At 37.1% G+C, this 27,895-nt stretch overlaps 1 protein-coding gene across 2 annotated transcripts; it reads right to left on the bottom strand.

Annotated features, from left to right (window-relative positions):
* Positions 1 to 431: 431 nt before the first annotated feature.
* On the bottom strand, positions 432 to 27,773 carry chrnb1 (cholinergic receptor, nicotinic, beta 1 (muscle)). Of its 2 annotated transcripts, XM_027178322.2 has the most exons (11): positions 27,609 to 27,773; positions 25,362 to 25,495; positions 20,729 to 20,773; positions 18,712 to 18,821; positions 14,646 to 14,754; positions 12,835 to 12,979; positions 12,493 to 12,681; positions 10,410 to 10,633; positions 7,628 to 7,800; positions 1,905 to 2,052; positions 432 to 1,044 (listed from the first exon to the last, which is right to left on the bottom strand). In XM_027178322.2, exons 1-11 carry the CDS (start codon positions 27,667 to 27,669, stop codon positions 898 to 900), a joined length of 1,485 nt encoding a protein of 494 aa, XP_027034123.1. In that variant the 5' UTR covers positions 27,670 to 27,773; the 3' UTR covers positions 432 to 897. The 2 variants fall into 2 exon arrangements, with proteins under 2 accessions (XP_027034123.1, XP_047678832.1); XM_047822876.1 differs by lacking the exon at positions 25,362 to 25,495 and having other exon boundaries at positions 27,609 to 27,726.
* Positions 27,774 to 27,895: the final 122 nt, after the last annotated feature.

Raw genomic sequence — 27,895 nt, 5'->3', positions numbered from 1 at the left:
ACAAAGAGATTTATCAAAATACTACAGATGACTTTGATGTTGTAACACATTGAGAGTGTGACGTAACCTTTGTCTAACTTGCTGTATTACATTCTATTCATTATTAGCTGCATTAGCACTCATTAGTTAAAGTATCACTCCATGTCCTTGCTTGACTTTACCTTTCCTGCTGTATTATCAGAGATCAGAAGGTCACATCGCTCACACTGCCACCGAGATCACGGTCGAACAACAGGTGGAAAATCCTACCACTTTTCATTCTCCCTGAAGCTCACTTTAAAGATAAACAGCAAAACAACAACTTTCTGTCTCACTCTGTGTGATCAATGGGATGGTGTTTTCTTTTAACAGGAAATTCCCCTAATTCTTGACATAGTTATTTCTTGATTTAAGTTAAGAATGAATATGTTAAAATAGCCTGCAAACAGACATACATGAGAATAAGATTTAATAAATATACAGTATCACATACAGATTCTGACTAACAGACTGACAGATGGTGCTTTCTTGTTGATTTACAAATTTTATTTATTTAACACATCAAGCTCAGACGTTTATCAAAAAAAAATATACATTACTACAGAAAGCATGAAAACAATAATCCAGTCCTCATTATCAGTAAACGACACAAAAACACTGTGTCGATCCTATAACCCGTGTTACTTACACTGCTCTGTTATTGATCTTGGCGATTATTGATATTATTACAGTATGTGTCAGCTTCTTTAACATCCAGATTTGTAGATATTCTAGACATTTCCTCCCTTGCAGATCACTTTGCACACAAATAAATAAAACATCTGCCAAGTGAATAAATGTTAATAGCAAGCAGTATGTAAGTAACACACTGCCTACTGCTGTGGAGTTCAAAAGGTCAGAACGATGACCGCTATAGGATCAAGGACTCATGAAGGGGTCAGTGGGAGTAGTATTGAAACTAGCGTCAGCAAAAATGACCAACGTTCCAACGGTGGTGAAGATCACAAAGATCCAGAGGAAGAGTCGATCAACCACCATGGCCACATACTGCCAGTCTTCCTTTAACTGAGGTTCAAAGGGGAGAGTAAGAAAGAAAAGAAAATCAATAAATGATAAGGGCATGGGAAGAGGAAGGGGTTGAAAACATGAAAGAAGTGCATATTCACAACAAACAGCAGTATGGTCAATGAAATTGTCTTCAAAAAAATCAAAGATGGGCAAAGACTTTGCTCAGCTGTACACAAATTTGCACTGCTTTTCTGTGCTCAGGGATTTTTTTCTCCCCAATCTACACAAGACTGTAGCTGCACACATAAATCATTGTATTTCCACCTTTAACAGATTATATATATATATATATATATATATATATATATATATATATATATATATATATATATATATATATATATATATAAAATAACAATGCAATATAAACATGTCAACATTTCAATATAAACGTGCAAAATGAACCTTCAAAACTACTGAATTCATCTATAACTATATACAATACTAAATAAAATGCTGCAAATAAAGAACTTAGTAAGAAATGTTTGATCTTTTATTATTATTAATAATTAAAAGTGTTGCCTATGTATGATTTTGGAGGTGTTACTCTCAAGGAAACATCTTTGTCCTTATTTAGTGGAACATAACCTAAGAGGAGCAGCACAGGACCTTGAATAAACAAACAGGTTCAAAGGTCAGAACCCAGAACTGTGGATTAAAAATATATGTACTAAATAAGGCTTAAAGACAGATAGATGTCAGTTTGATGTAATTACGATGTAGAAAATGCCATCATCTCCATTCTGAATAATTTAGATGGCGGAGTTAGATTACTAACTAACAGAAAGATACCCTGAATATAGGTATGAAATAAAGGGCTAATATTAAAAAGCATGTAAATGCAAGGAGCCTCTTACAGCTTCATAGTCTTTCTCAGCTTGTAACTGCTCAGCGATGTGGCAGATAGCCTCCACAGCCGATTTCAGCTCAGGGGGCAGTGTCAGGTAGTGACTAGGACCATTGATGAACTTCCGCAGGTCAGTGCACAGGCCATCTGGCTGGTACCTGCGATACAGTTTCATTACTGATTACTGTGTGTGTTACTTCAGCATACAGTATTTCTTTATCACAAAGGCACACAACTGCTGTAAGTAACAGTAGTACCAAAGCTTTTGTCATCAAGTTTAACAATAGTCTTTATAATATAATAATTGCTCATTATGGATAAATTTATATTTAAAATCTAGGATTGATTTATTTTCATAAAGTTGCTTTGTGACAATGGACATTGTTAAAAGTGATACTCAAAAAATTTTTGATATGATTTGATACTCACATTTATTTAAAAAACAATGGATGTGGGGTTATAAAGGCAAGACAGTGGAAAACGTGCTGCAAAAGTCCAGGAGATAGAACTGGAACTGAGCTAACTCAACCCTAACACTTAACCCAAACACACACTACGCTGTACAATTTAAAACAGAACGCTTGACACATTTATCCAGCCTGAAACACACTGTGAGCTGTCTCCACCCTCTGGACCTTCGGTTTGGCTCCACCCTTGATAAGAGGAGTTCGAACAGATCCGACTTTTTGTTCTGAAATGATACAAATTGCAGGCAGAAGACGAATCTAAACATCTACAGATTCTTTTAAGAGCCAAGAGAGACATTTTCCATGTCATCTAAAATGAACAGGATTATTTTGCAGTGATCTACTTAAGATACAACAATGCAAACCCTAAGCTACTGTGTGCTTATACATGCATGTGTATATGATCTGATTACAGATATTAATCCCAAATTACAGAAGCTTCACTAAACACTTCCAAGGTGACTTCTACAAGTGAGGACAGCAAATCTCTTTATCCTTCCACATCTCTCGCTCTTTCTCATCTTTGTTCTTTGGTGTCCCGGGACTGCTTGACCACCTGCTAAATGTCTTATATGCTGATTATCTGTCTCTCACAACAGCTGTGCCATGTCTCCATTCCACAGGAGTGTCCTTTAACATCTGTTTCATTATGAAACCCTCCCGACTTTCTCAGCCTCTATCCATCCATCCCACTTCTGACCTTTTACAGCAGCACTTCATCTGATTCAACTTCATCTGATGGCCCTCACAGTGCAGTAATTGCACCATCCTGCCACTGGGAGGTGGAGTAGCTCTTCATTTCCTCCTGATGAGTGGATGAGTATTTTGGGAATGCTGCAGTTACTCTGGACTCCAAGTATACACCAGGGACCTAAGCAGTACTCTTATTACAGAGGGAAGCCCAATTCATTTGATTAAGTGCCTTATTTTGTTCAGAGGGTATCTGTTTTCTATATTTACCTACACAATGTCAAAACTACAGTACACACACAGCATCCTGAGTACAGACGTCTCATTCAAACCACAAATCATCTCCAAACATGGATATTGATTTGAAAAAGAGCTTAGGAGGCATTTTTCTTCTGATTCACCTACTGGATCGATAATGTATAGGTAAGTGGGAAGTTTTGAATGTAATGACGAGAAGAAAAAATATCAACACGGACATGTCTGACATAATGAATAAAACCCAGCAGGGTATGCTGTCATACGAAACTTAATTATGTTCTTATAACAGCACATCACAAGGTATTCCTTCCTCAAATACCACACCAAATGACCAGCAATTAAAATTGTAATTAATTAAAGAATGACAACTCATACTTTTTTTTATTAGTTTATAATTTCATTTAAAGTAGCTCCTGTTATCTGTTAATGTAGTTGGGTTACAAAAGCAAGAGAAAGTTGTTCCGTCATCTGCATTTTCTCTTGAAGCTCGATAATAGAACAATAAAGCTTCTCATATTACAGAGAAATCTGCCAACTTTCCAAACATTTTGGGTGGGGTAAAGTTACAAAAAGTGCTGATATTGGAGACTCCATCCATTAAATAATAAAGTTTACATATTACAAAAAAGTGACACCATTGTACGAAGAAAGAACAAACTGTATCGTACTGAACTATAGAAAACACCCAGTCTTACTGACAGCAGATAAACGGATGTTGCAATAATCTCTTAAGATACATACCATTGAATTCAACTCTATGGATATTAAATATTAAATGTATAGTACTGCATATACTGTATGTATTAAAATGTCTTGATTTGAAAGAATTCATGTACATACGTGGTTGTGTGTTGGTCTTACAAAGTGTAAACTTTTCTAGAAATCAAAGAAGAACGTTGTCTGAATGTGAGGGTGATGGTGGAAAAGGATTTTTTTTTCTCTCTTGCTTGCATTCTTATCATTTTTAACATTCTTAATATTTAATGAAACATATATATATATAGGACAATATAGGACATTTTGGGACATCTGCCTTTACATGCACATGAATTTTAATGATATCCCATTCTTAATCTGTAGGGTTTAATATAGAGTTGGCCCACACTTTGCAGCTATATCAGCTTCATATCTACTGGGAAGGCTTTTCACAGGGTTTAGGAGTGTGTTTATGGGAATTTCTGATCACCTTGTGTCCAGTGGTGGCGTGCTTTACACCACTGCATCTGACGCTTTGCATTGCACTTGGTTATGTAAGGCTTGGATGCAGCTGCCTGGCCATGGAAACCCATTCCATGAAGCTCTCTACACACTGTCCTTGAGCTAATCTGAAGGCCACATGAGGTTTGGAGGTCTGTAGATATTGCCTCTGGAGAAAGTTGGAGATTTCACCGCACTGTGCCCCTCAGCATGTGCTGAACCGTTCTGTGATTTCCGTGGCCTAACAACAGTTGATGTTGTTCCCATAATACCACTAAGCATTGACATTGAAATGTTTAGTAGTGAGATAATTTCACGAATGGACTTAATGCACAGGAGGCAACATCATGGTACCAAGCTTGAATTCATAAAGCTCCTGAGAGTGACCTGCATGCCTAGGTGCTTGATTTTGTTTCCATGGAAGTGAATAGAACACCTGAATTCAATGATTTGGAGGGATGTCCCAAACGGGATGCACTTATTTCCAGGGATTGATTCCAGGGAACAGCGTAACAGATATTGCATCATCGGGTAGGCTTGGCCTATTTGGTAATCTAACCCTAACCGTAGTTTTTGGTTGTTTATTTGTTTTCAAAAATAGTTTAACTGTAAGATAATAAAGCATAATAGATATAAAATATAAAATCTACCTGTATGACTGTTTTGTCCTTCATTATCCGTCGTAGCTATGCTGTTTTTTTTTGAAAGATCAGGCATTTATTATATACACTATATTGCCAAAGGATTTGGGACAGGGATTCACTAAATTCCGGGGGTTCCCTTACCACAATGTAAAGTGGGCGTGTTTCTGGAGGTCTTGGAAAAATGCCCACTTTACCTCGTGGTAACGGAACCCCCGGAATTTAGTGAATCCCTGTCCCAAACCCTTTGGCAATATAGTGTATATAATAAACACCTGTCCTAAATGTGAGGAAGTTCAAAAACAATTCTTTACCAAATTTAAAATGATTTGTCCTGACTTCATTAAACTGGAGAAATACACAACAATCTTATTTGCTGGATGAAAAAAGAGACTGCATTTACTTAGCAGCGTGGAAGTGGAAGTAGTCGACTAATCAGCAATGCCTATAGATTTTGGGCTTTTATTTTGCTATCTGTTTATTTGTTGATTTATTTATTTGTTTGTTATGCTTTGCTAATACATGTGAAATTTGTCATGCCAATAAAGCTAACTGTATTGAGAGAGAGAGAGAGAGAGAGAGAGAGAGAGAGAGATGTTATAGAAAAAAAAAATCTTAGTCATTTTGACTGTCTCATGGTTTTCAGAGTGCCAGACAGGCTGGTTAATGTTATTATAACTTCTTCTTCCTCCCTTTGGTATTGGCTATTTCCATGTACTTACTAGCTATTTTCCACTACTTACCAGCTAGTAACCCCATCATACTATAGCTTCCGACCAGGGAAGGTGAATTGAGGTACTTCCTCCTTGTCATGTTAAGCTAGCCAACTCAAAGACAGTAAACCACCTCTCCCTCCCTTGCTCTATGCTTTCCTCTGTCCCAGAGAGCACAGCCAATTTTACTCGCTTGGCTCCTGGCCTGAATATATGTACTGTAGCATGGTCAGGGTTGGAAATTGCGATTTTCGGATACTATAGATTCTGAAAACATTTAAGAATGATCAGAAATATCATTCTGTCATCTGCTTCATGACCGTTAAAAAGTGCACTCAGCAAAAGAGAAAGCACACTACTGTGCTTTTTATGAATTATTGCCCTGGCTGCCTGTTTGTCTTAAATCTGTGCAGCAGTAAGGAAATACTTCATAATTCTTATGCCTTAACCCTGATATGGTTAAGCTGATAGGTTCACTGCATATGCCTTATATCTTCTTGTGGTGTGTCTCACTGTAGATCCTGAGCTGTGGGTCAGCAGGCAAACGACTAATCAAATATAATTTGAGTACGACAAGCTGCTTGAGATGCCAAGACACGTATTAAAACCAATTAAAAGGCGCAAAGCACCGCAGCTTCATCAAATCTCCCAGATATTCTTTCACCTCTGTTTCCCCCTCTCATTTTTCTCCCTCTGCTCTTTTCAACAATTTCCAATTTCCACATTTCCTTCCTGAGTTAATGTGTTTCAACCTGCACCTATATTCCTGACTGGTATTGTTTTTTTCACATTCCCGTGTCATTGCCTGGATACAGATACAGTCTCTTTTTCTCTTTTCTCTTTCTGGCAATGAGCATTCTGCATCAGAGCAAGTCTGGGGCAGACACTCATGATGACATATACTTTATATAAAAAAGCATAAAAAATATAGATATAAAAATGCATAGATAAAAAATTGTTTCATATTTGAACTTATTATCCACTCGGAAGCATAAATTCCATGTGGCTTGCGTTAAACCAGCATTGTATTATAAAGCGAATTTGTAAAATGAATAAAACTACTTATGCTAACTGTATATAATAACGAGCATTTAATCAACAAGGCTATTATTCTAAAATACTTCTAGTATTTTATATGGCTAAGCTCCACTGCGTTATAATGTGAGGGTGTCTATATGTTTAAGATCTGTCAATTATATAATCTGCTAGGCTTTTTTCACATTTCTACATTGATTTAGCAGAAAGAAGCACAGACCTCTTGGATGCTTCTATTATATACCATCTATTATTTGTACAACATAATAGCAAAAGCTTATCTGAGAGCAGTAGTGACATTTTGCATTAGGAGCATTGCTATGCATTTTCATCTCTCATTCCATAGCAAGTTAAAATGGTAAAGGATTTGCTACGTAAAAATGTGCATATAAGCAGCAGTTCAGTTTAAAGAAGACGTTTTGCTTCATAACTGTGCTTATTACATTTATTTCGATGAGTGCCACAGACTGTGAACTGTTTTAATGAATAAACACTCATGTCTTTAAACATTCTGCTTTCATTAAACGGAAGCCAAAATGGTTTAAAAAAATGGATTGAACTTTGTCCATTTTTTAAAATAAACATTGAATACAGTATATTTTTATATTTAGTCAATATATACCAGGATATTTGGTTCACGACTGGGCTGACCCTTCTGTTAGTGACCCCTTCTGTTAAAGACTAACTGAAGCCATCGCTTCACACATTCATGGTGAGCTCATTTGGTGTTACCTGTTGGGTTTGGGAAAAAGCACACAAGTGTTGGGCTTGCGGATGAAGTATTCGTCTGCTGCCCGGCTGATGCTTGTGTGGTATTCCTTTTTGTGTGGGCGCTCCAGAGAGAGCGGTGTCTCCACTTTAGGCCTTAGGAGTCCCAAATATGTGGGCAGTACATGGATGAAAATCTGCATAAAATAGACCATAATGGAAGTAGTTACTGTATAATATCAAAGTTTTGTCTGTAACTGTATGTTATTTTCAGCTCAAATTCTAAACCTTTTACTTTACCACTTTTAATAGTGTTCATAAAATTTCCCATAATTACTAAATGTTTAATGAGAGCAGTTAACCGAAGTGACTGAAATTCTTAACAATAAACAGCGTATGTGAGGTGCTTGCTTGCAATCAAGCAACATCTGGTTTGAACTTTCAAAGTTTACTCGAGTGTATAATTGTACTCTAAAAGTGTTGACAAGAAACGAGGGGCCAGTGTGGAAAAAAAAGGGTTGAGTACGTGTTGAAATATAACAAGTAACCTTTCCAGGGAAAGACAAATGAAAGGCTGGTGAGCTCTCAAAGGTTTTTGGAATGCACCATGTTTCACGCATGAGATGAGTGTGTTTTAATTACTGCTAATGTTGAATGTTGTCATGCATTGTTCAGAGGAAAGTTTAAAGTGCATACTCTGTACGTTTGTTACAGAATCAGTGCTGTACATATAGCCGGGCAGAAATGACTTAAGACTGTAGTGCTAGACCCTGTGTTTGGACTTTTCCTTCGAATAACCTTGAAAGATAATTAAAAAGTTGTGGGCTGGTGTACAGCTGCCAACTATTTAAAGCTAGGGGACAGACAGGGGAAGCTGCCAGGCACGACTACATGAAGACAAGAGCAAGAGACAGAATTTGATGTTATGAGGGCTCAATTAGTGAACACACACACACACACACACACACACACACACACACACACACACACACACACACACACACACACACACACACACACACACACACACACACACACACACACACACACACACACATATATACATACAGTGACTCTTCTGGATCATATATATTGCACAAATTAGATGTTTCTGGGTTCAAAACTGGGTTTAAAACAATAACTATTACCCGAAGCTCTGATAATATTTCAGCTTCATTTTGGAGTAATGAAAGCAATGAATTACCCAGACGTGTACCAGCAAGAAAAACAGACTAAAAATTGCTGTTCATACCTGATGTAAAGGGATCACTGTGTGCTTTTAAAAATAAGAAAATGGGTACAGTTTTGCAGCTGCTGCAAATGTAAGAGTATGATAAACTTTAACATATCGTTAAGCATAAGAACATTTAGTTCTTCATATTTATTGATCGTATTTTAATGATATACTTAATATAAAAAAACAAAAAACAAACAAACAAACAAACAGAGTACACATACAGAAAATAGATATTTGTGCTGCCACATATGTGTTTGCACAGAAATGTTTTCTTTTTTAAATCTTCAGATTTGTGAATATATAAATTCTACATTTGAGGAAACAAAACAACAAATAATTAAAAACAATTAAATTAATCATTTAAAAAAAATTCTAGAAAAAAAACTATCAATTTCCCATTTTATTGTATTACAAGAAAAAAACATTTTAAAATGAAAAATGAATGAAGACGACCGACGTGGACCATGCGTTTTGATCCATCTATTATAAGATGCAGGTCACACTGATGAAAACACCGAACAGCTAAAGTTTTTTGCTTCTGAATTTAAAAAACATTATTTCATTCTTTCGTCTAGTATTGCAACCCCCCCTGCAAATCTGTGCTTGATGTATTACTTTAAAATGCCTATTAACTTTTACACCGGTCTTCTCAGAGCAACAGCTTTCTAGATGAAGAGTCTGACTGAGATTGAACTGATCACTATAATGTTCCTGATGCATACTTTAAGCAGTGTTATGCAGCGTACACCAGTGACCATTTATGTAGTACATATTATTTCTTTTTCTTCCTCCATTAAACTGTTACTGAACGTATAGTGAAACAATCACAGGGATGTAAAGTGTAAGTAAGAGGAAACATGATGGCCAAATGGCGTGGCTAAGCTTTTCGTTAATCGTGAAGCTATGAGCTGTTCTAAACTAGTATTTTGTTCCCAGTGTGTATAGTGTGTTGTTTTAATGTTACTTTTCCTTTGTGGTTCATTTGTTAGCATGTCATTTAATGTTTTTCTTTGTTGTAATAGTGTGTGTGTGCGTTTCAAGCCAGAGTAAAAAAAGTGCTGAACAGTGTATTTTTCCAAATCTGCAGTTTTACAGGAAAGTCATGAACCTAGCAAATGTGGCCAAAGCTTGCTGCAAGGACAGAATCACCTCTACTCACCTCTACTCATATTCACACTTTTCACATATTCTAACCTCTTTGCAATAGACTTTTCTGTCAATACGACAAAAATTGTGTACTATGGCAAATATACAGCTGCATTACAAAGCTGAAATAAGATCAGCCATTGAAACAAATCAGTCTATACGTTCACCAAGCAGAACAGGAGTTTTAAATCTATGACTTCAAATCAAAGAGAAGAAGCATCTAAAAACTTGAGCCAGATGTGTTTAAGATTCAGCGTTTGAACAACTGGCATTCAACAGAAATTTCAAATTACTTATTAAGGGCTGTCTGTTAAAGACATCTGGTGAAGAAAAGTTGCATATCGACGTGTCAGATGCAGCAGAATAACTCAGGAGAGTAGTGTAGTAATGCGAATGGTGAAATGTACTGCACTGTTGGCTAACCTTGCGCACCAACATGGGCATTTGATGAGTGCTTGGTGAGCGGTGGTGCAGATTCAACACCACTACACTGAGAATAACCGAACACGTCACCAGGACCATGGTGAACATCAGGTAGTTGACGATCATGGGGACTCCAAGAGATGTCTCAGGGATTTTATCGGCCAACAGAAGCAGAAAGACGGTAAGGGTCAGCAGCACGTTGATGGACAAACCCATCTTCTCTCCTGAGTAGAGATGATAAAAGGAGGATAAAGAGGAAGGAGACGTCATGCTCAAGCTGTAATCAGTTCTTAACCATTGGCAAACATAATAGTAAGTTTACTGCTAAGAATAACTGTACCCCATTCCATATCCACTCATCCTTAATGGACAGCTATTTCATTCAAACAGCTTTCTCTAAATCCATACCCACATAATAAGAGGGAAAATCACGCACTCTCTAATGTGCAGCTTCATCCCTGAGGCATTCCCACAGAGGTTACTGAGGTCAGGTTCCACGATCTAATCACCTACATGTAGTGGATTTTACCCAGGTAATAAATGAAACTAGTGTAATGAGCTGTGATACTGCTGTTAGAAACCTCTAGAAATCCACCAGTGGATTGATCAGAGTGTATAACCGTTTAAATGAATGGAACATCTCACAACGTAGAGGGTATATAGGGTTAACTATATACTGCATCTAATATAGAGTGATGCAATATACACAGTGTTTGTGTCTCCATCTGCATTGGTAGTAGAGTGAACAGTGAACAACAAGAAACCTGGTCATTGATTTCCAGCCACGCTTTATACTATGATATATGGCTTCATGTTTTAGGATCAAAGTGCTTAGGCTATATTTTGGACTAATTAATCTGCTCCTAAATAACTGCACGTGATTATGTTGGTCATTGACAGACTGAAAATGAATAGCTGCTTTTGTAGAAGTTTTCTATTTGATAAAAGATTTGCCTAAATATCCCTGACTAATCTGATGTCTTTATATATGGGTAATGGGTTGGCACAGGCTCTTTGTAACCCTGTGTAGGAAAAGCAGTACAAAGAAAGGATGGATGGATGGATGGATGGATGTCTGGGTAAATAATTAAATGTAGCTTACTGTTTACTACACTGATACGACTGGCCAACTGCTTCGTTGAAGTATTTAGTTTTTAAGTAAAAAATCATTACGATGATTTGATTAATGAAAGGAAATCAATAAGATCAATCTAAAGGCAGTTCAAACAAGCTCCACTACGTTAGATCTGTCAATGTGAGAACGGTTGTCCGGTCTAAGGCTGAGGATGTCTGAGGAAGTTCATAATGAGTAGACATGACTGAGTAAAAATCTGATCACATATGTCAGGGGGTCTGGGAAACAACATTCGATGTCGATGTGGATGATGCTGTAAACACAACTAAAAAGAGTTTTGTTTGTTTTTATTCAAGCAAAGATCATGTTGATTAGAAAATTGAGATCTGGCTGGAACCAGAGTTAATACAGCAATCTAAATCGAACAAAACAACATCTGCACATGAAGAATAATGTTGGCCTACATTAATAAGTTTCATAAGTACACTGGTGTTCCATTTTGCCAGTGGAATGAAAATCAACTTATCTATCAGTATATAACAAATAGCTTATGTTTTTCACTGCAAATCTGATATAAAATGAATCAGGACACTGTTGTCTTTCAGTGAGATGTTTTTACCTTTGTTGTAACCTTACACACAATTTTACTGGTTGAAGATAACGGCTTCAAATTGTAGCTGCCCGTGAACAAGCACTTGGGGGTTTGATATCACCATTTACTGAAGATAGTAAGATTTGTATAAAAAAACTAAGCATTGTTTTTTTTTCTTTTCTATGGAAATATTGCTCCTAGGAGGCTAGCTAAAAACAAATACCTTTGAGTGTCTACTTTCCACATGTGACATGACAAAGAAATTCAATGCTGAAGACTGGAAGCCCAAAACATTTCTATATTCTATTTTTTGGCCTTTGGTAAAAAGAGGTAAATGACTTTTCCAATAGATCGTTCCAAAGAATTACTAAGGTATCATGGTAAACTTAAAGAAGATTTGAGGTGTTGGGCCTTACCAGCATCAGGTGGAAGATAGAAGTTAAAGATGGCGATGATCGTGATGAGGATGCAGGGCAGAATGATGTTGAATACGTAGTACATGGGTTTGCGCTCAATAATCAGGTAGAAGGTGATGTCTTCATACAGGTCATCTTTCTTTACGTTCTTTCTGGAAGGCTTGTGACGGATATGCCATTCACCGCTCTCTGGAAGAGGTAAAGTTTTAAGAGTGCAGGTGTGTGTTCATGTGTGAATATTGTTTATTCATCCAATGCTCTCTAAAATAAAAAGTGCAGATCTAATTTCAGTTTTTCATCTCAGAGTCTGTCAAGGCTTGTCTGAGCTGTTTGTATTCATACCACTGAAACTGGTATCATAGATGATTTCTCGTATCTCGTTGCCTTTCTCATCGAGGGCGTACTGAAGATCCATTTCAGAGGAGTCGTAAGTGAATGACTTAAACACCATGGTGCAGTTCTGCCAGTCAAACGGAAAGTATGTCACCTGGAAAATGAAATGAAGGATTTAAGGAGACGGATAAACACTCACAGTCTGAGACCAGAGTTAAGAGGGTCAGTGTGTTAATATTATATGTGTATGCATATTATATCAGTACATTTATGTGTATATGTCATACTATGAGTTGAATCACTCTTAATTGTATCTTATACTTTATATTACCTGTCTAGTATCACGCACATATAGTGAGTGAAACCTACAGCAAGAAAGCGACCAGAGAGCATTCGTTTTCTATGAGAGCGGGTGACTTCTGGTGACAAGAACAACAGCAACCCTGTTGATGACCAGATGTAGGTGTGTCCAGCAACATAAGAAATTTGAGAAAAGTTTAACTTTATGCAAACCTGGAGCGAATTGGTGTAATGGTAATGAAGACACACAGATCAAGCGCTGCTTCTCCTTCATGTTGTGTGATATGATGCTTACATACTCTGCCAAAGTTCATACACAAACACTGAATCTCTCTCCAGAATGTTTCACTTTATCTACAAGAAATGTGATTCTGAATACTAGCTGTGCGGCACACTGATAAACAACATTACTATGGCAACCAGTGGTAAGAACACCTACTAGTGAATTCATTATAGAGTAAATCCCGACTTACACAAATAAAATCACTGCATGTGTGAACGTAGCTTAATACACACATACACATCCAAAAAGCAACCTAAACATATATATGTGAGTTTTCAAAAATAATATTGAAATGTTAAAGGGAGAAACAGAGAAAGATAAAAGAGAGAGAGAATAAGCAATAATGAGTATCTGAGAGAGAACAAAGGAAGCAGTGAGAAATTTAGGAGAACCAGCTCAGATTAATGCAAAACACAATCTTATGAACATGGATCCTCACTCTGCCTGTGAATCTATACAGTGTTAAAGAGGTCTCATTTTTATATAAAAATAAAACAACAGAGATGACAAAATTGCTTCACGATTAGGAAACTGAAAAATAGTAAAATAGCTAGCACAAACATGGATGAATAAACACACAATACACACATTAACAACATCATAAACTCCAACACAAATTCATAACAAATATCTTCACTACTCAGTTCATCACTACTCAATTATTCTGATGTGTTTTCAGCTCAGACTTCACTGATGGGGACTCCTGACTTTTGTTTAGACCAAATGGTAGCCAACAACATTTGATTTTCAGAGGCTTAGACAAAGTATAAAGGCTTAAGAGATCTGAAATATGATGTGGTGGCTGGTACCGAATAATAAGATCTTAAAGTCAATTCTAAACTGAACCGGCAGCCAGTGAAGAGATGATAACACAGGAGTAATATGCTTCATCTCATTCTGCAAAAGCTGTAGCCAGGACCTCTGCAAAGTCCCACATACAGACAACTACAGTAGTCCAGTGTAGATGTAATAAAAGCATGAATAAATATCTCTACATTTATAAAACGAAGAAAATGTCAGAGATAGATTTTATAGTCCCAAGGTGATTAATCATCCTAAGCTGAATAAAACTTTCTTTATCAAATTTAAAGGCTGAGATTCTGCTGTTTAATTTAATAATCATGGTTCCAGTGGTTACAAATGCAGTGTGCTGGGGTTCAGAATAGAAAAAACACACCCTTTCACTATCCAAATGCTCTGTACAGTATATTTAATAAATCGTAACACTTTTTCTTACCTTTACACCACATGAGCTGCGGAAAATGGCAGGAGGGGTCCATGTCACCCTGCCGTTACTGTATGCCTGAACATGAACGTGTAGAGCCACCTCAAACACACCGTCATTACTGCACACACACACACACACACACACACACACACACACACACACACACACACACACACACACACACACACACACACACACACACACACAAACAAATGAGTAAAAAGATGACGTAAATACCTTCACATAAATACATGCGATAAACTTTTGCATGTTCTTGAACAATAACTCTGTTTTTACATTAATTACAGTAATTCACTTGATCTACATTCACTATCAACACCATGGATCATTTTCCATGAACATACAGGAACATCAGTTACAAAAGTGAAAACGCTACATGATTTAGCTGAGTCAACTTTATAGAACATGCTGAGAAACACATATTGGATATTGAACCTGAGCTAATGTAGTGGACCACTGACCATCAGCCTGCGGGCTCACAGGGTCAATAATGAAGGAGTTAACCAGATACGATCACCTCCTTTTCTTGAACAGTTGACACCATGTTAACTGGAAATAACCTTTTCTTGTCAACAGACCTGCTGGTGTAGTTTATAGGATTGTGAAACAACAGTGCAGTTGTTGCTGTCTTTTATGCAAGCTGTGATATAATAATGTAATGAGAAATTCACAGTGTCTCGATTTCCTGGATATGGATATGACAAGAAACTTGTATTTTCTTGAAGGTTGAAACTCGAATATTGTATTTTCTCTCCAATAGATACATCAGATATGGACACAATGCTCTTGGTTTAACATGAAGGTTTATCAGCTTAACAAAAAGTTAGTTTAGGCTTGAAAATATTTTTAAGAAATATTTAGACCCCTGATTAATTCTCTCATATTGTTACATTTTAAATGGTACACTGAAATTTAATTTTTACTGAAAACACTGAAACTCATAATCAATTATTGGAAGGTGACATTTGTGTGAATAATTATTCAATCCTAGCATATTAATATTTGATCAAGCCATTTTCTCTGCAGATTTTCTCCAGGTAGTTCAGATTGGTTGGGTTACACTTGTGTGCTTTAATTTTCAAATAGTGCCAGAGATTCTCAGTAGAACTAAGATCAGGACTTTGACTGGGTCACTGTAAGACATTTATCTTTTTCCTAAGCAACTCCAGTGTTGCTTTGGCCTTGTGCTTAGGATCATTGTCTTGCTGAAAGGTGAATTTTGAGACTCATTTGACCCAAAACCTTCTCCAATCATTAATATGAGGGGTTGAATACTCACGCAAACAAGATATTTACCTTTTTAATTCTTTTTTCTATTTCTATATAAATATATTTCCCAACAAAAACACAATGTCAGCTTCCAGTAATCTGATCCAGCAATTTTTAGTTTCAGTGTTTTCAAATAAATTGTTCCTGAGACCAAAATAAAATGGAATTTGTGCCTGTTTTAAGGTTTCCATGTTCAGCACTGAATTTCTTTACCATGGCATGGTTAATGGCTCATATCAAAGTAGACACTCAGTGCTTTAAGAAATTGTAGTTCTAAATAAGTATTTCTATTTTTCAATAGCCTGCTATGGGCAATATATTTATAGACATTCTCCGGAAACTTATACCTGTTTATATGGTCAAGGTAAGTGGTGATATCAGACCTCTAGCAATACTCTATGCATTGAGCGGCAATAAGCTGAACTACACTGATAAATTTACAATTTCCATTATATAAAGCAGAATATGATCAGTTGAACATGATTTTAACCAATTTTACCAGTACACTGGTGTTCCATTACATCTGAGGAACGGATTTAAAACACCCATGCTTCCATCTATCTTAAACTCTACAGGGTCACACACACACACACACACACACACACACACACACACACACACACACACACACACACACACACACACACACACACACACACACACACACACACACACACACACACACACACTGCTTAGTTTTGCTGCATTGAAACTGTATATTGATACTCTATATTGTTACAGCTCTAGTTTATGTAAATAGGTATATCAGTGTGTTTCTCTATATAAATCGTGCTGCTATTGTGTTCTAAATTGTTATTATATGTAAAATGATCCATATAATCATAATAAAAATGACAAAACCCTTGGCAGGATGTCTAATAACCTAGGGCTTGCAAAGTGATTGTCATTAATACCAGTTATTGTGTGGACTCTTGCTGACTCCAACAACAATTAAAGACTGAGGTACATTAATGAGATTTCAACATGTTTCAATTACATAGATAAAATATATATTGGACAATAAATATATTTTGGATTTTTCTACATGACTGTACGGTTGCTGTGCTGCAGTTTCTCAGTACACCGGTTTCATCCATCCTCTATCATGCCTGACTCAAACTCACTGGGGGTTTGATATTTAGCTGATCAAACATCTAGTGTGTTAGTGTTTATGTTCACGGTTTACTGTGATGGAAAATTATCGCTATACACATCAATTACTATTATTAATTGCTATAATTGCATGTGGAAAATGTTTTTAATCAACTTTATCTTGTTATGTATGATATACAGTATAACAATACAAGGTTAACCAGGGCCTGTACATTATATCTGCGTCAATATTTTATGAACGTTAGGAGGAGAACGATGCCAAGCAAGATACAGTAGGTAGCTTTACAAATATTGTTGTTGGATTTTTTCCCTAAATGTACACCTATTTAGGCAATAAGGTTTGTCTCCAGCTGTGGCCAAAAAAATTTGGGACAAGAAAAGTATTTGACAAACAAAAACCCAGAAATTTTTACAAACACCAAGCACTGATTATGCAAGAATGGACTGCCAGTCAGGAGGTGGCCCAGAAGTTGATTGACTGCATGCCAGGCGAATTGCAAAAGAAGGGTCAACACTGTAAATATCGACTTTTTGCATAAACAATGTAATTGTCAATATTGCCTTTGACAGTTACGAATTTGTGCTGATACTAAAATGTACAATAGTAACATCTGACAAAATGATCTAGAAACACTGAAGCAGCAGACTTTGTGAAAATTAATATTTGTGTCATTCTCAAAACTTTTTGCCGCGGCTATAATTAAATGCGTGTAAATAATAATCTCATCTTTGTTTGACTGCGGAATTAAAATCTTCATTTCACAGTGAATACACTTCACAGTAAGAGTTTCACAGAACAGTTTGTTGGTATGTTTTTCAGTATAAAATCCAACAATGATCAACATTTTGAAAAGGCTTATAAATAGGGATAGGAAATCTCGTAACATTTCATGAATATATTCATCTAAAAAATTGGATTATTGGTTCTTACAGTGGAAAACAAATTGATTTAAAAATAAATTAAAAAAAGTTTGAAAAAAAAAAAAGTGAAAGTGACATACTGTACGGCTAAGTACGGTGACCCATACTCAGAATTCGTTCTCTGCATTTGACCCATCCAAAGTGCACACACACAGCAGTGAACATACACACACCGTGAACACACACCCGGAGCAGTGGGCAGCCATTTATGCTGCGGCGCCTGGGGAGCAGTTGGGGGTTCGGTGCCTTGCTCGAGGGCACCTCAGACTCAAACCCACAACCTTAGGATTACGAGTCAGACTCTCTAACCATTAGGCCACGACTTGCCCCAAAAAAATAAAATAATAAAATAAAATAGTTTCAAAATAAAAATAACTGTATATGATGTCCTAAGGGGTGGAGCTTAAAGTCTTCATTTGTTGTTAACGTTCAGATAAAATGGAAGTCGTGATATGAAAAAGAAAAAAAAAAGAAAAAAAACATGAAATATATATATATATATATATATATATATATATATATATATATATATATATATATATATATATATATATCACTGCTGAGAGGTTACATTTTAATTTCTACAATTTAAGAGTAAACATGTTATAGACATATTTTAGATAAAAATCGAAAAAAATGACCAGTACTGTGTTACCTTAATGAAAACTATCAGTGTGTGGTGACTTTGTACAGAATTGAATCAGTACTGAATTTCTAATCGCTTGTCCATATCATGGTAACAAACACTTACTTGTTAATAAGAACGATGTCCGGGAGCCACACTTTTGCTGAGGGAATTCGCAGTACATCAATTCCATTATTCTCTTTGGCATTCCAGGCCAAACGGTGATCGTTCCACTCCTGTCAATAAAATCAGACCTAAATGTTATCCAACAGTTTTTTCTTTTTCTCTGTATTTGTTTTGGACCAGTCTGGAACAGAAAAGTTGAAGGCACACAAGGATACAGTGCATCAATTTTTCCACATTTTGTTATGTTAAAGCCTTATTCCTAAATGGATTCAATTCTTTATTTTCCTCAAACTATACTTCATAATGACAACATGAAAGAATTTTGTTTGAAATATTTGCAAATCTTTTAAAAAGCGAATAAAAAGCCACATCCTGCATCCTGTTTCCACCGATCATCCTCGAGATGTTTCTACATCTTGATTTGAGTCCACCTGTGGTAAATTCAGTTGATTGGACATGATTTGGAAAGGCGCACACATGTCTATATAAGGACCCACAGTTAACTGTGCATGTCAGAGCACAAATCAAGCCATGAAGTCCAAGGAATTGTCTGTGGACCTTCGAGACAGAATTGCATTGAGGCAGAGATCTGGGGAAGGGTACAGAAAATTTCTGCAGCATTGAAGGTACAAATAAGCACAGTGGCCTTCATCATTCGTAAATGGAAGAAGTTTGGAACCACCAATCTGGGTAATCGGGGGGAGAAGGGCCTTCGTCAGAGAGGTGATTAAGAACCCGATGGTCACTCTGACAGAGCTCCGGCATTTGTGGAGTGAGGAGAACCTTCCAGAAGAACAACCATCTCAGAAAATGAGAAGCAGAGTTCTTTGTCTGATGAAACAAAGATGGAACTCTTTAGCAAACATCCATGTCTGGAGGAATCCAGGTGCTGCTCATCACCTGGCCAATAACATCCCTACAATGAAGCATGGTGGCGGTGACATCATGCTGTGGGGATGTTTTTCAGTGGCAGGAACTGGGAGACTAGTCAGGATTGAGAGAAAGATGAATATAACAATGTACAGAGACATCATTGATGAAAACCTGCTCCAGAAAGCTCTGGATTTTAGACTGGGGTGAAGGTTCATCTTTCAATGGTCCTAAGCACTCAGCCAAGATAACAAAGAAAAGGCTGGATGAAAACTCTGTGAATGCCCATGAGTGGCCCAGCCAGAGCCCAGACATGAACTCCATTGATCATCTCTGGAAAGATCTGAATTTGGCTGTGCACCAACGCTCCCCATTCAACCTGTTGGAGCTTGAGAGGTCCTGCAAAGAAGAATGGGAGAAACTGCCCCAGTATCACTGTGTCAAGCTTGTAGCATCAGACTCAAAAAGTCTTTAGGCTGTAATTGCTGCCAGAGGACTTCAACAAAGTATTGAGCAAAAGCTGTGAATACTTATGAGTTTTTTTTTTTTTTAAATTAAATTTGCAAAGATTTCAAACAAACTTATTTCACATTGTCCGTATGGAGTATTGTTTGTAGAATTTTGAGGAAAATAATGAATTGAATCGATTTTGGAATAAGGCTGTAACATAAAATTAAGAAAAAAGTGAAGCACTGTGAATACTTTCCGGCTGCTTTGTAAAACATGCAGGAAACAAAGCGAGGCACCTCGGAAATGAGAAATCAAACCAGTTCATCATTTCATCACGTTATTTCAAATTTTTCTACCTCCACCATTAATTATACTGGGTGCAATTTCTGTGTGCAGTTGTCTGTGAATAATATCAGGGACATTTGAATAATAATGGCTGGTTTCTTTGCATAATTTGTTCTTTATTGTTTCTAGTGTTCAGAGCTTGTGCATAATGGATGCTTGTGTGTTGTGTTGGCATTTGAGCTCAGTAATCTGCTGTGCTCCTGAGGCTGGCATTTCACATAATGTACAAATAAGTCTTTCCAAAACTGAAATGATGAGCTGGTTAAATATTAGGTTGTTTTTTTGTCCAGTCTGCTGCCATTTCCCTCTGTTGCTAAAAAGCATCTCACAGTTCAGCAGTAACAGCACTCACCAGGTTCAGGATGATGTTCGTGGTCATCTCTTCATTTTTCATGTTCTGTGGTGGTTAAAATGGATTACATGAGAAGAAATCTGCTAATTTGTGGCAAATTGCATGAAAACGTCACACAGTTTAAAGGTTGCACTGGAATTAATGTTGCACAATTAATCATTTAGGATTTGGACACTTTATTATATGACCAATTATTATATTTATAAGTGATCAAAGAACTACTCTTCAACCATTAATAGTTTTATATATATAATGTTCTGAAACATCTGTGGAACAACATTTATCACTTAAGTAATAGAAAATATTCCACCCGCAGCCCCAAAACACCAAAGACACACACACACACACACACACACACACACACACACACACACACACACACACACACACACACACACACACACACACACACACACACAACGAAACAAAAAACAACAACAACAACAACAACAACAAAATGCTGCTTGTCATATGACCAAGAAACTATAAGTTCTCTGTTACCTTTCTCTATGGTTTTCTTAGTTTTAAATCTATCTATCTGTCTGTCTGTCTGTCTGTCTGTCTGTCTGTCTGTCTGTCTGTCTGTCTGTCTGTCTGTCTGTCTGTCTGTCTGTCTGTCTTTCAGAAGAACGTCCTCATCACCGAGCTACTACTATGTACGTACCTGACCATTTGATATGAAATACGTATGTATATGGAAGATTGGATATTGAGCCTCTGCTCACATAAGACCAACCATTTTGTACAACAGGTGGTTATGTAGTTGTGATTAGCATGAAACATGCTCTGAGGAATGGGAAAAGCTCATTCTGCCCCCGTGCTCCCGTGTGATCCGGTGGGATTGTTTGAACAGCTAGGGCATGGCAGGACACATGCAGGAGCTGCTATTTAAAACCAGCAGAGGAATGTTTGAGAGACAGCTGGCTCGACCCCCAGTACAGGACACACACGTTTGGGGGTTGGGGAAACTGAAGATTAAAGATGTACAACTTATCGCACAAATACACAACCCGCCATTTTGTATACTAAGAGCAAGAGATAATAAAAGCCACTGGTCATAAGAGGAATATGAGATTACCTGCTCCATTAATACATAAGGGCCAGATAAATATCTCTGGTATATGATACATGATTAAGTGGATCAGTTTACATATAATAACAGACCACAATAGATAAATACAATGATATACCTATTTATATACACCAGAGGAGTAACAATATACAGAATTTTAATGGCGTCACACAGTACAGTTTGCTTGAAAGTGTGTGTGTGTGTGTGTGTGTGTGTGTGTGTGTGTGTGTGTGTGTGTGTGTGTGTGTGTGTGTGTGTGTGTGTGTTTACATGTGAAAGTACTACAGGATTCACTTCACAAATAGTCAATACTATAAAATAACAGAAATTATGAATGAAGGAAGGACATATGTTCTGCCTTTGTTCCTAATCCGACTTCATTTGTGGTGTAAAAACTAAAAACGTCAAGGTTGTGTGTCAAGCTAGGCAGTTGTTTAACTCCTGCATCATATCTGGAGCAAGTCACATCTCAATCAGCTGCTGATTTTTTAAAACATGATTCATTCAGGATAAATGCAAAACTATTTTTTTCAGAAGAGGGAATGTGGGCTTCATGTGTTATAAACAATATTTTATGCCAACTGACCTGTTGTATTTTCCAGTCTGTTGAATACGGAGTTAAAGAAATAAGATGAATTCGTGTGGAAATCTAATGATTTTGTAACCGATCTGTTTTCATATATTACATATTATTATTAAAACAGAAATGATAACAGAAATTCTATTATTTCTTATAAATTAAGTCATTATTATAACAGAAATGATTTTCTATATATTTTCCCCTTTCCTATCTGTATACATATATTTTATTCTAGCCTGTTGTAGTGTGAATGATTGTGTATGTGACCAATAAAACTTGAATTTGAATTGTTTAATGCACAGAAAAATCACACCAAAAGCCTCAAACTGAATATGATGTGCTGCAGCTCAGTACAAGGTACATGTGGATATATAGTAATATTAGTTATAATTGAATATATGAATTCTATTTGATTTGTTATATTTCACAAATACTGTTTGAAGCTTTTCTTTCTTGTTTTTTACAATACAATGCATGGGCAGCTGTCGTTAATAGTGGATTATTAAATGCTACCAGATCTGTTTATTACAGAAAGAGGAAGAGAAATAGAAAAAGTGAGACAGACTGAGACATGTTTGTGTCTCTCTCGTCATGTGTATGCATTTGGATGTGTGTGTGTATGTGTGCGATATCTGAGACTGGCTATTAAAATCCATGGACGGGAAGTAGAGGATACTGTGACCTGTCTAACACAGTGGGTGCCAATAGTTTGTGTGACGAATCACACAACACAAACACACACATACACAGAGATGCACACTGACAACGACAGCTGGGCCGAACTCAGTTACAGACACAGCGGCTCAAAAAAAAAAATCTGAATGGATAAGAATGTTGAGCTTACACGCTTCATCTCAAACACAGTGTCTCCTTTCAGAGATGTAACTGAAGTAGACCTTACAACTGGTTTACAAAGCTCTATGCAAGAGCGCGAGGCCGTAGCTCAGCGGACTACAGATGGAGTTCAAAACCAGTTAAGGCAAAAAAAAAAAAAAAACCCAAAAAACAATGGATCTCGTTTCTTCAGCTCTACACATGTAAATGCCTCAACCAAGAGCAATTTTGTTATTTTCAAAAAAGGTTGTTCAAGTGAGTTCAAATCCCATCATTGCAAAGCTGCCACTGCTGTGCCCTTGAGCCGGGGCCTTAACCCTTGACTGCTCAGATGTAAAAAATGAGATGTATTAGGATGTGTGAGCTGCTCTAAGGGGGGAGAAGGAAGGGGCAGGGTGACTTAGCGGGTAGCCCTGTGTGTGGAGTCTGTATGTTCTCCCAGGCTTCAGGTGTGTGTGTGTGTGTGTGTGTGTGTGTGTGTGTGTGTGTGTGTGTGTGTGTGTGAGAGAGAGAGAGAGAGAGAGAGAGAGAGAGAGAGAGAGAGAGAGAGAGAGAGAGAGAGAGAGACTGTGTGATTGTGTGTGATTGTGCCCAACAACAGACTGGCACCCCATCCAGAGTGACCCATGCACCTCTGTATAGGATAAGCAGTTCAGAAAAAGGATGACGTTCACTGGATAGATGTTTCTGCCAAATGCAGTAAATGTAAAAATGTAAAAAATAAAATAGTGGTGTGTAGTGCTGAGGTTTTCTACTAGCCAAATGAGAACCTGTCAGCAAATACACAGTCCAGATATCCTGCAGTATTACAGTATGATATTCATGAAATGGTACTTTAATATCCTTGTAATATTGACACTCAGGAGGACACAGTGTGTCGCTCAGGTAAAAAAAAAGGTAAAAAGAAAAAGCTTTCAGAGGCAATAAAAAAAAAGAGGTCTGGTTATTGTCCCTTTTACTTTTTTTTTTACTATATACAGACACTTTTTAGGAGAAGTAGTTTAGGAGATTAACTAAATTGAAAAGTGCTTAAATGTTTCACAGATGCCTGAGAATAATCGATCATTTCACAACTCTCACCATAAGCACTGACAAACCACTAGCATGGGCACACGGGGCAGTTTTTTCCCCCCATAATTGCCCTGTGTATAAGTCATAAGTGCCCTTACCTGCGTATAAAGTACAGGTTCCATAGTAATAACATTTACAGCATCTGGCACACAACCTTACCCAGAACTACTTACATTTTATACGACTGAGGCAGTTCAGGGATATGGGCCTTGCTCAGGAGACCAGCAGTGGCAAATTTTTAGACATGGGCATTAGTCCTTTAACCACTAAGCTACCACATCCCTTCCTTAAACGTTTCGAGTAAGTATTTTACAAATGAATTTCATACATATCTACAATTGACATAAGTGCAAAAACATTGTTTATCTATGCCATGCATTTGTTTATCAGTTGTTAAGTGTTGAACATGTTAATTTGCTGAGTATGCTGAAAGTAAACACTATCTCCATTAGACAATGTAGACAAACAATGCTATCGTTAGCTAGTTAGCTTATTCAAGTACTGTTTCTGTAGTTGCTAAGGCTGTTAACTACAGTAGCTCTAACTGTGTAGTGGGCTATGTAACAAAGATCACCCCTATACATCAGCAAGAGCATAACTACAATACAGACCATAGCGACACATAGATTTTTTTTAAAGAACAAACAAATGAGTATTTCAGTTTGTTTAAAAGTAAAATATTCCAATAGGTACATATACAGTATATCTCTCAGTGGTGCAAAAGACATAGTCTAATCTTTTACAAATCTGACCACCATTGCTTGGCAATGCAAGTTAAAATGCAACTTAAAAACTAATGCCTGCACAATACAATGTCACTTCGGATTTAAAAACATTATTGATTGATGATGAAGAAACTTCTTTCAGACTCAAATAACATCTTTACCTACAACATGAGAATGCTTCAGCTCATAGATGAAATGTTAGACTAATTCATTAGACTTCCTTTTTGTAAAGAATATGCTTCATCCCCAAATGCATTATCAGGCAAACATTAAGACTAGGGCTAGATAAACTCATCCCTAGACAAACTATATAAACTTTTTAGACAGTGTGTATGAAACATGGGATCGTACCAGACTGACGAAGGATGCCAGGGTCATACCAATCCTCACAACCACTTTGCTCTCTGGTGTTTTTGCCGGGCGCACTTTCGTATTGTAAGCAGAGAAAAGCTTCTTTAATAGCTGATTCTCTGCATCTGAGCTCTCTGTGGGGGAAAGTGCACAAGAATAACAAAATAAATATATTCTTTTTCCTCAACATTTTATTCTAAAAAGACACAGTAAGACAAATAGAACCCAAATGGTAAAAGCAATAACCAATAATACACAGATCCATCTGAATGAGACGAGTAGGAAAAGCCTGTGGCCTTCATTAAAATCTTACACTCTCTACAATGCACAATTTTTGATGGAGCCTGTTTTTTAGCTCCATAAAGATGATGAGCCTGATGTTTTTATGCATTAGTCCTGTTTCCCTGTTTTTGAAGGTTAGGAGCATTTATAAGCGGCAGCTTCACCGCTGCCACATCCATCAAACCTCACAGAGCCGCAGCCCTCCAGGATCCACTCTGACAAGAACAAATGACAACATCACCCCGCACCGCAACGCCATTAGCAGCCGCCAAGACGGCCTGGCGCTCAATACTGGCACGTGACAAATACTTTCGATGGCTTCTTTTTTTTTTTGGCTGTAGGATCCTTTTAACTTGCAGGTGAACTGACTAAATTGGAAATTTAGTTTAAAATAAATTTTGAGTACTGAGGCATCAAGCTGTCACACAACATGTTAATCTATTTATAATGGGAGAAATTAGAAGAAGAAGAAGAAGAAGAAGAAGAAGAAGAAGAAGAAGAAGAAGAAGAAGAAGAAGAAGAAGAAGATGATGATGATGATGATAATGATGAAGAAAAGGATAATAATAATAATAATAATAATAATAATAATAATAATAATAATAATAATAATAATAAGAAGAAGAAGAAGAAGAAGAAGAAGAAGAAGGAAATATTTTTTCTTCTGAACCAAAACTTTATAAAATTGCAGCATCAAACCAGCCTCCAACTAATAATGAGTATCATTTTCAAGATCCAACAATCTGGAGGAGCTGTCGAGCAAATGCATGAAGACAAACCCAAAGCTTAAAACCTAAAAAATAGCATACATGAGGAAATGTAGAACTCCTTCCAGTCATTAAGTCAACTGTTACTGTAAAGATCTAAATGAATTCATAACTGATTATAGTCGTTAGCTCACTAAATCAGTATACATATGTACCAGCAAAGACTACAATCATACACACACACACACACACACACACACACACACACACACACACACACACACACACACACACACACACACACACACACACACACACACACTCCCAATTGCTGTTTTTAAACACTGCATTTCAATACCTCATTTAACTGCTGATACTCCATAAGTTTGTATATGATTACAATGTACTTTATAATACAGTATGGACACTGGGCAGCTCTATTTTGTGTACTTTGTGTATTTTTTCTCTTGTAGTGTTTTGTATTGTCTGTTTGCATTGTCCTTGTCTCACACTGTTGCACTATATTGCACTTTATGTCCTTAGCTCTATTTTTTCTAGTTTTTTGCTCGTTTTATGTAGCTGTACTGCATGACTCTGTAGCTGTACTGCATGACTCTGTAGCTGTACTGCATGACTTGAAGTCATACTTGAAGCCAGCCTGCACCCCAGGGGTGCCCTTACTTTTCCATTTTTGTATTCCTTTACTCATTCTCACTAACTACTCGTCCTGTCCAGAGTTGCAATATCCGACATAGTTCTATTTAGAAATTTCAATGTCTTTGGTTAAATTAGCTCTAAAACAAAAGTAGGAGTTTTATAGCCAGAGAATTATATACAGTAAGCAGTTTGGGTAGAAGACAGAATAGAAGAATCTATTTATCTAAAATGTCATTTCTGTACAATAAAATAAGCTCAGCTTTGGTTTTCTGAATGTGATTCATTTTAGTGCTGTGTTACGGTCTAGAACAGACTCAAACTATAGTTAACACTGACACGCTTGTTCGGAAAGAAAGAAAAAATATTGCTTGAATCAGCACCAACAGCTTTAATGTTTTTGATTAAAGTTTTATTTTTACTTTTGTAACTTTTATCGACGGAGGAGTTTAAGACATAACAAAAGGCTCAAACTTTAGCAGGTGCTGGCAGATGTAAATCCATATTTACACAAACCCCCCCCCCCCCCCACACACACACAGCACACGGCATTGCGTCTTAGCCATATATTAGTACAGTTTTTGAGCTTTTGATGTCCTCTTACCTCCGATTAAGCACAGACTGAACAGGCAACAGGTCAGCAGGAGCCATTCCTGGGCCTTCATCCTTACTCGCACGTCTAACCCTCAGTAATAAGTTGATATACACAGTGTGTAGGATGTGGAATGTCTGTTTCCTTTTCTGGACTGAGCTCAGCCATTGCCCTCACGCACTGAAGCGCTCGGGTTACAGCTGCACAGTTTACACACCCCGCTACATCTCAAAAACAACAACAACAACACACACACAACACCCACCCACACACACACACACACACACACACACACACAC

This window comes from Tachysurus fulvidraco, chromosome 1 (genome assembly GCF_022655615.1).
Source record: "Tachysurus fulvidraco isolate hzauxx_2018 chromosome 1, HZAU_PFXX_2.0, whole genome shotgun sequence".
In the NCBI taxonomy this organism is placed as follows: domain Eukaryota; kingdom Metazoa; phylum Chordata; class Actinopteri; order Siluriformes; family Bagridae; genus Tachysurus; species Tachysurus fulvidraco.
The sequence above is the reverse complement of the archived record's forward strand: the minus strand, read 5'-3'. Positions and strand labels throughout refer to the sequence as shown.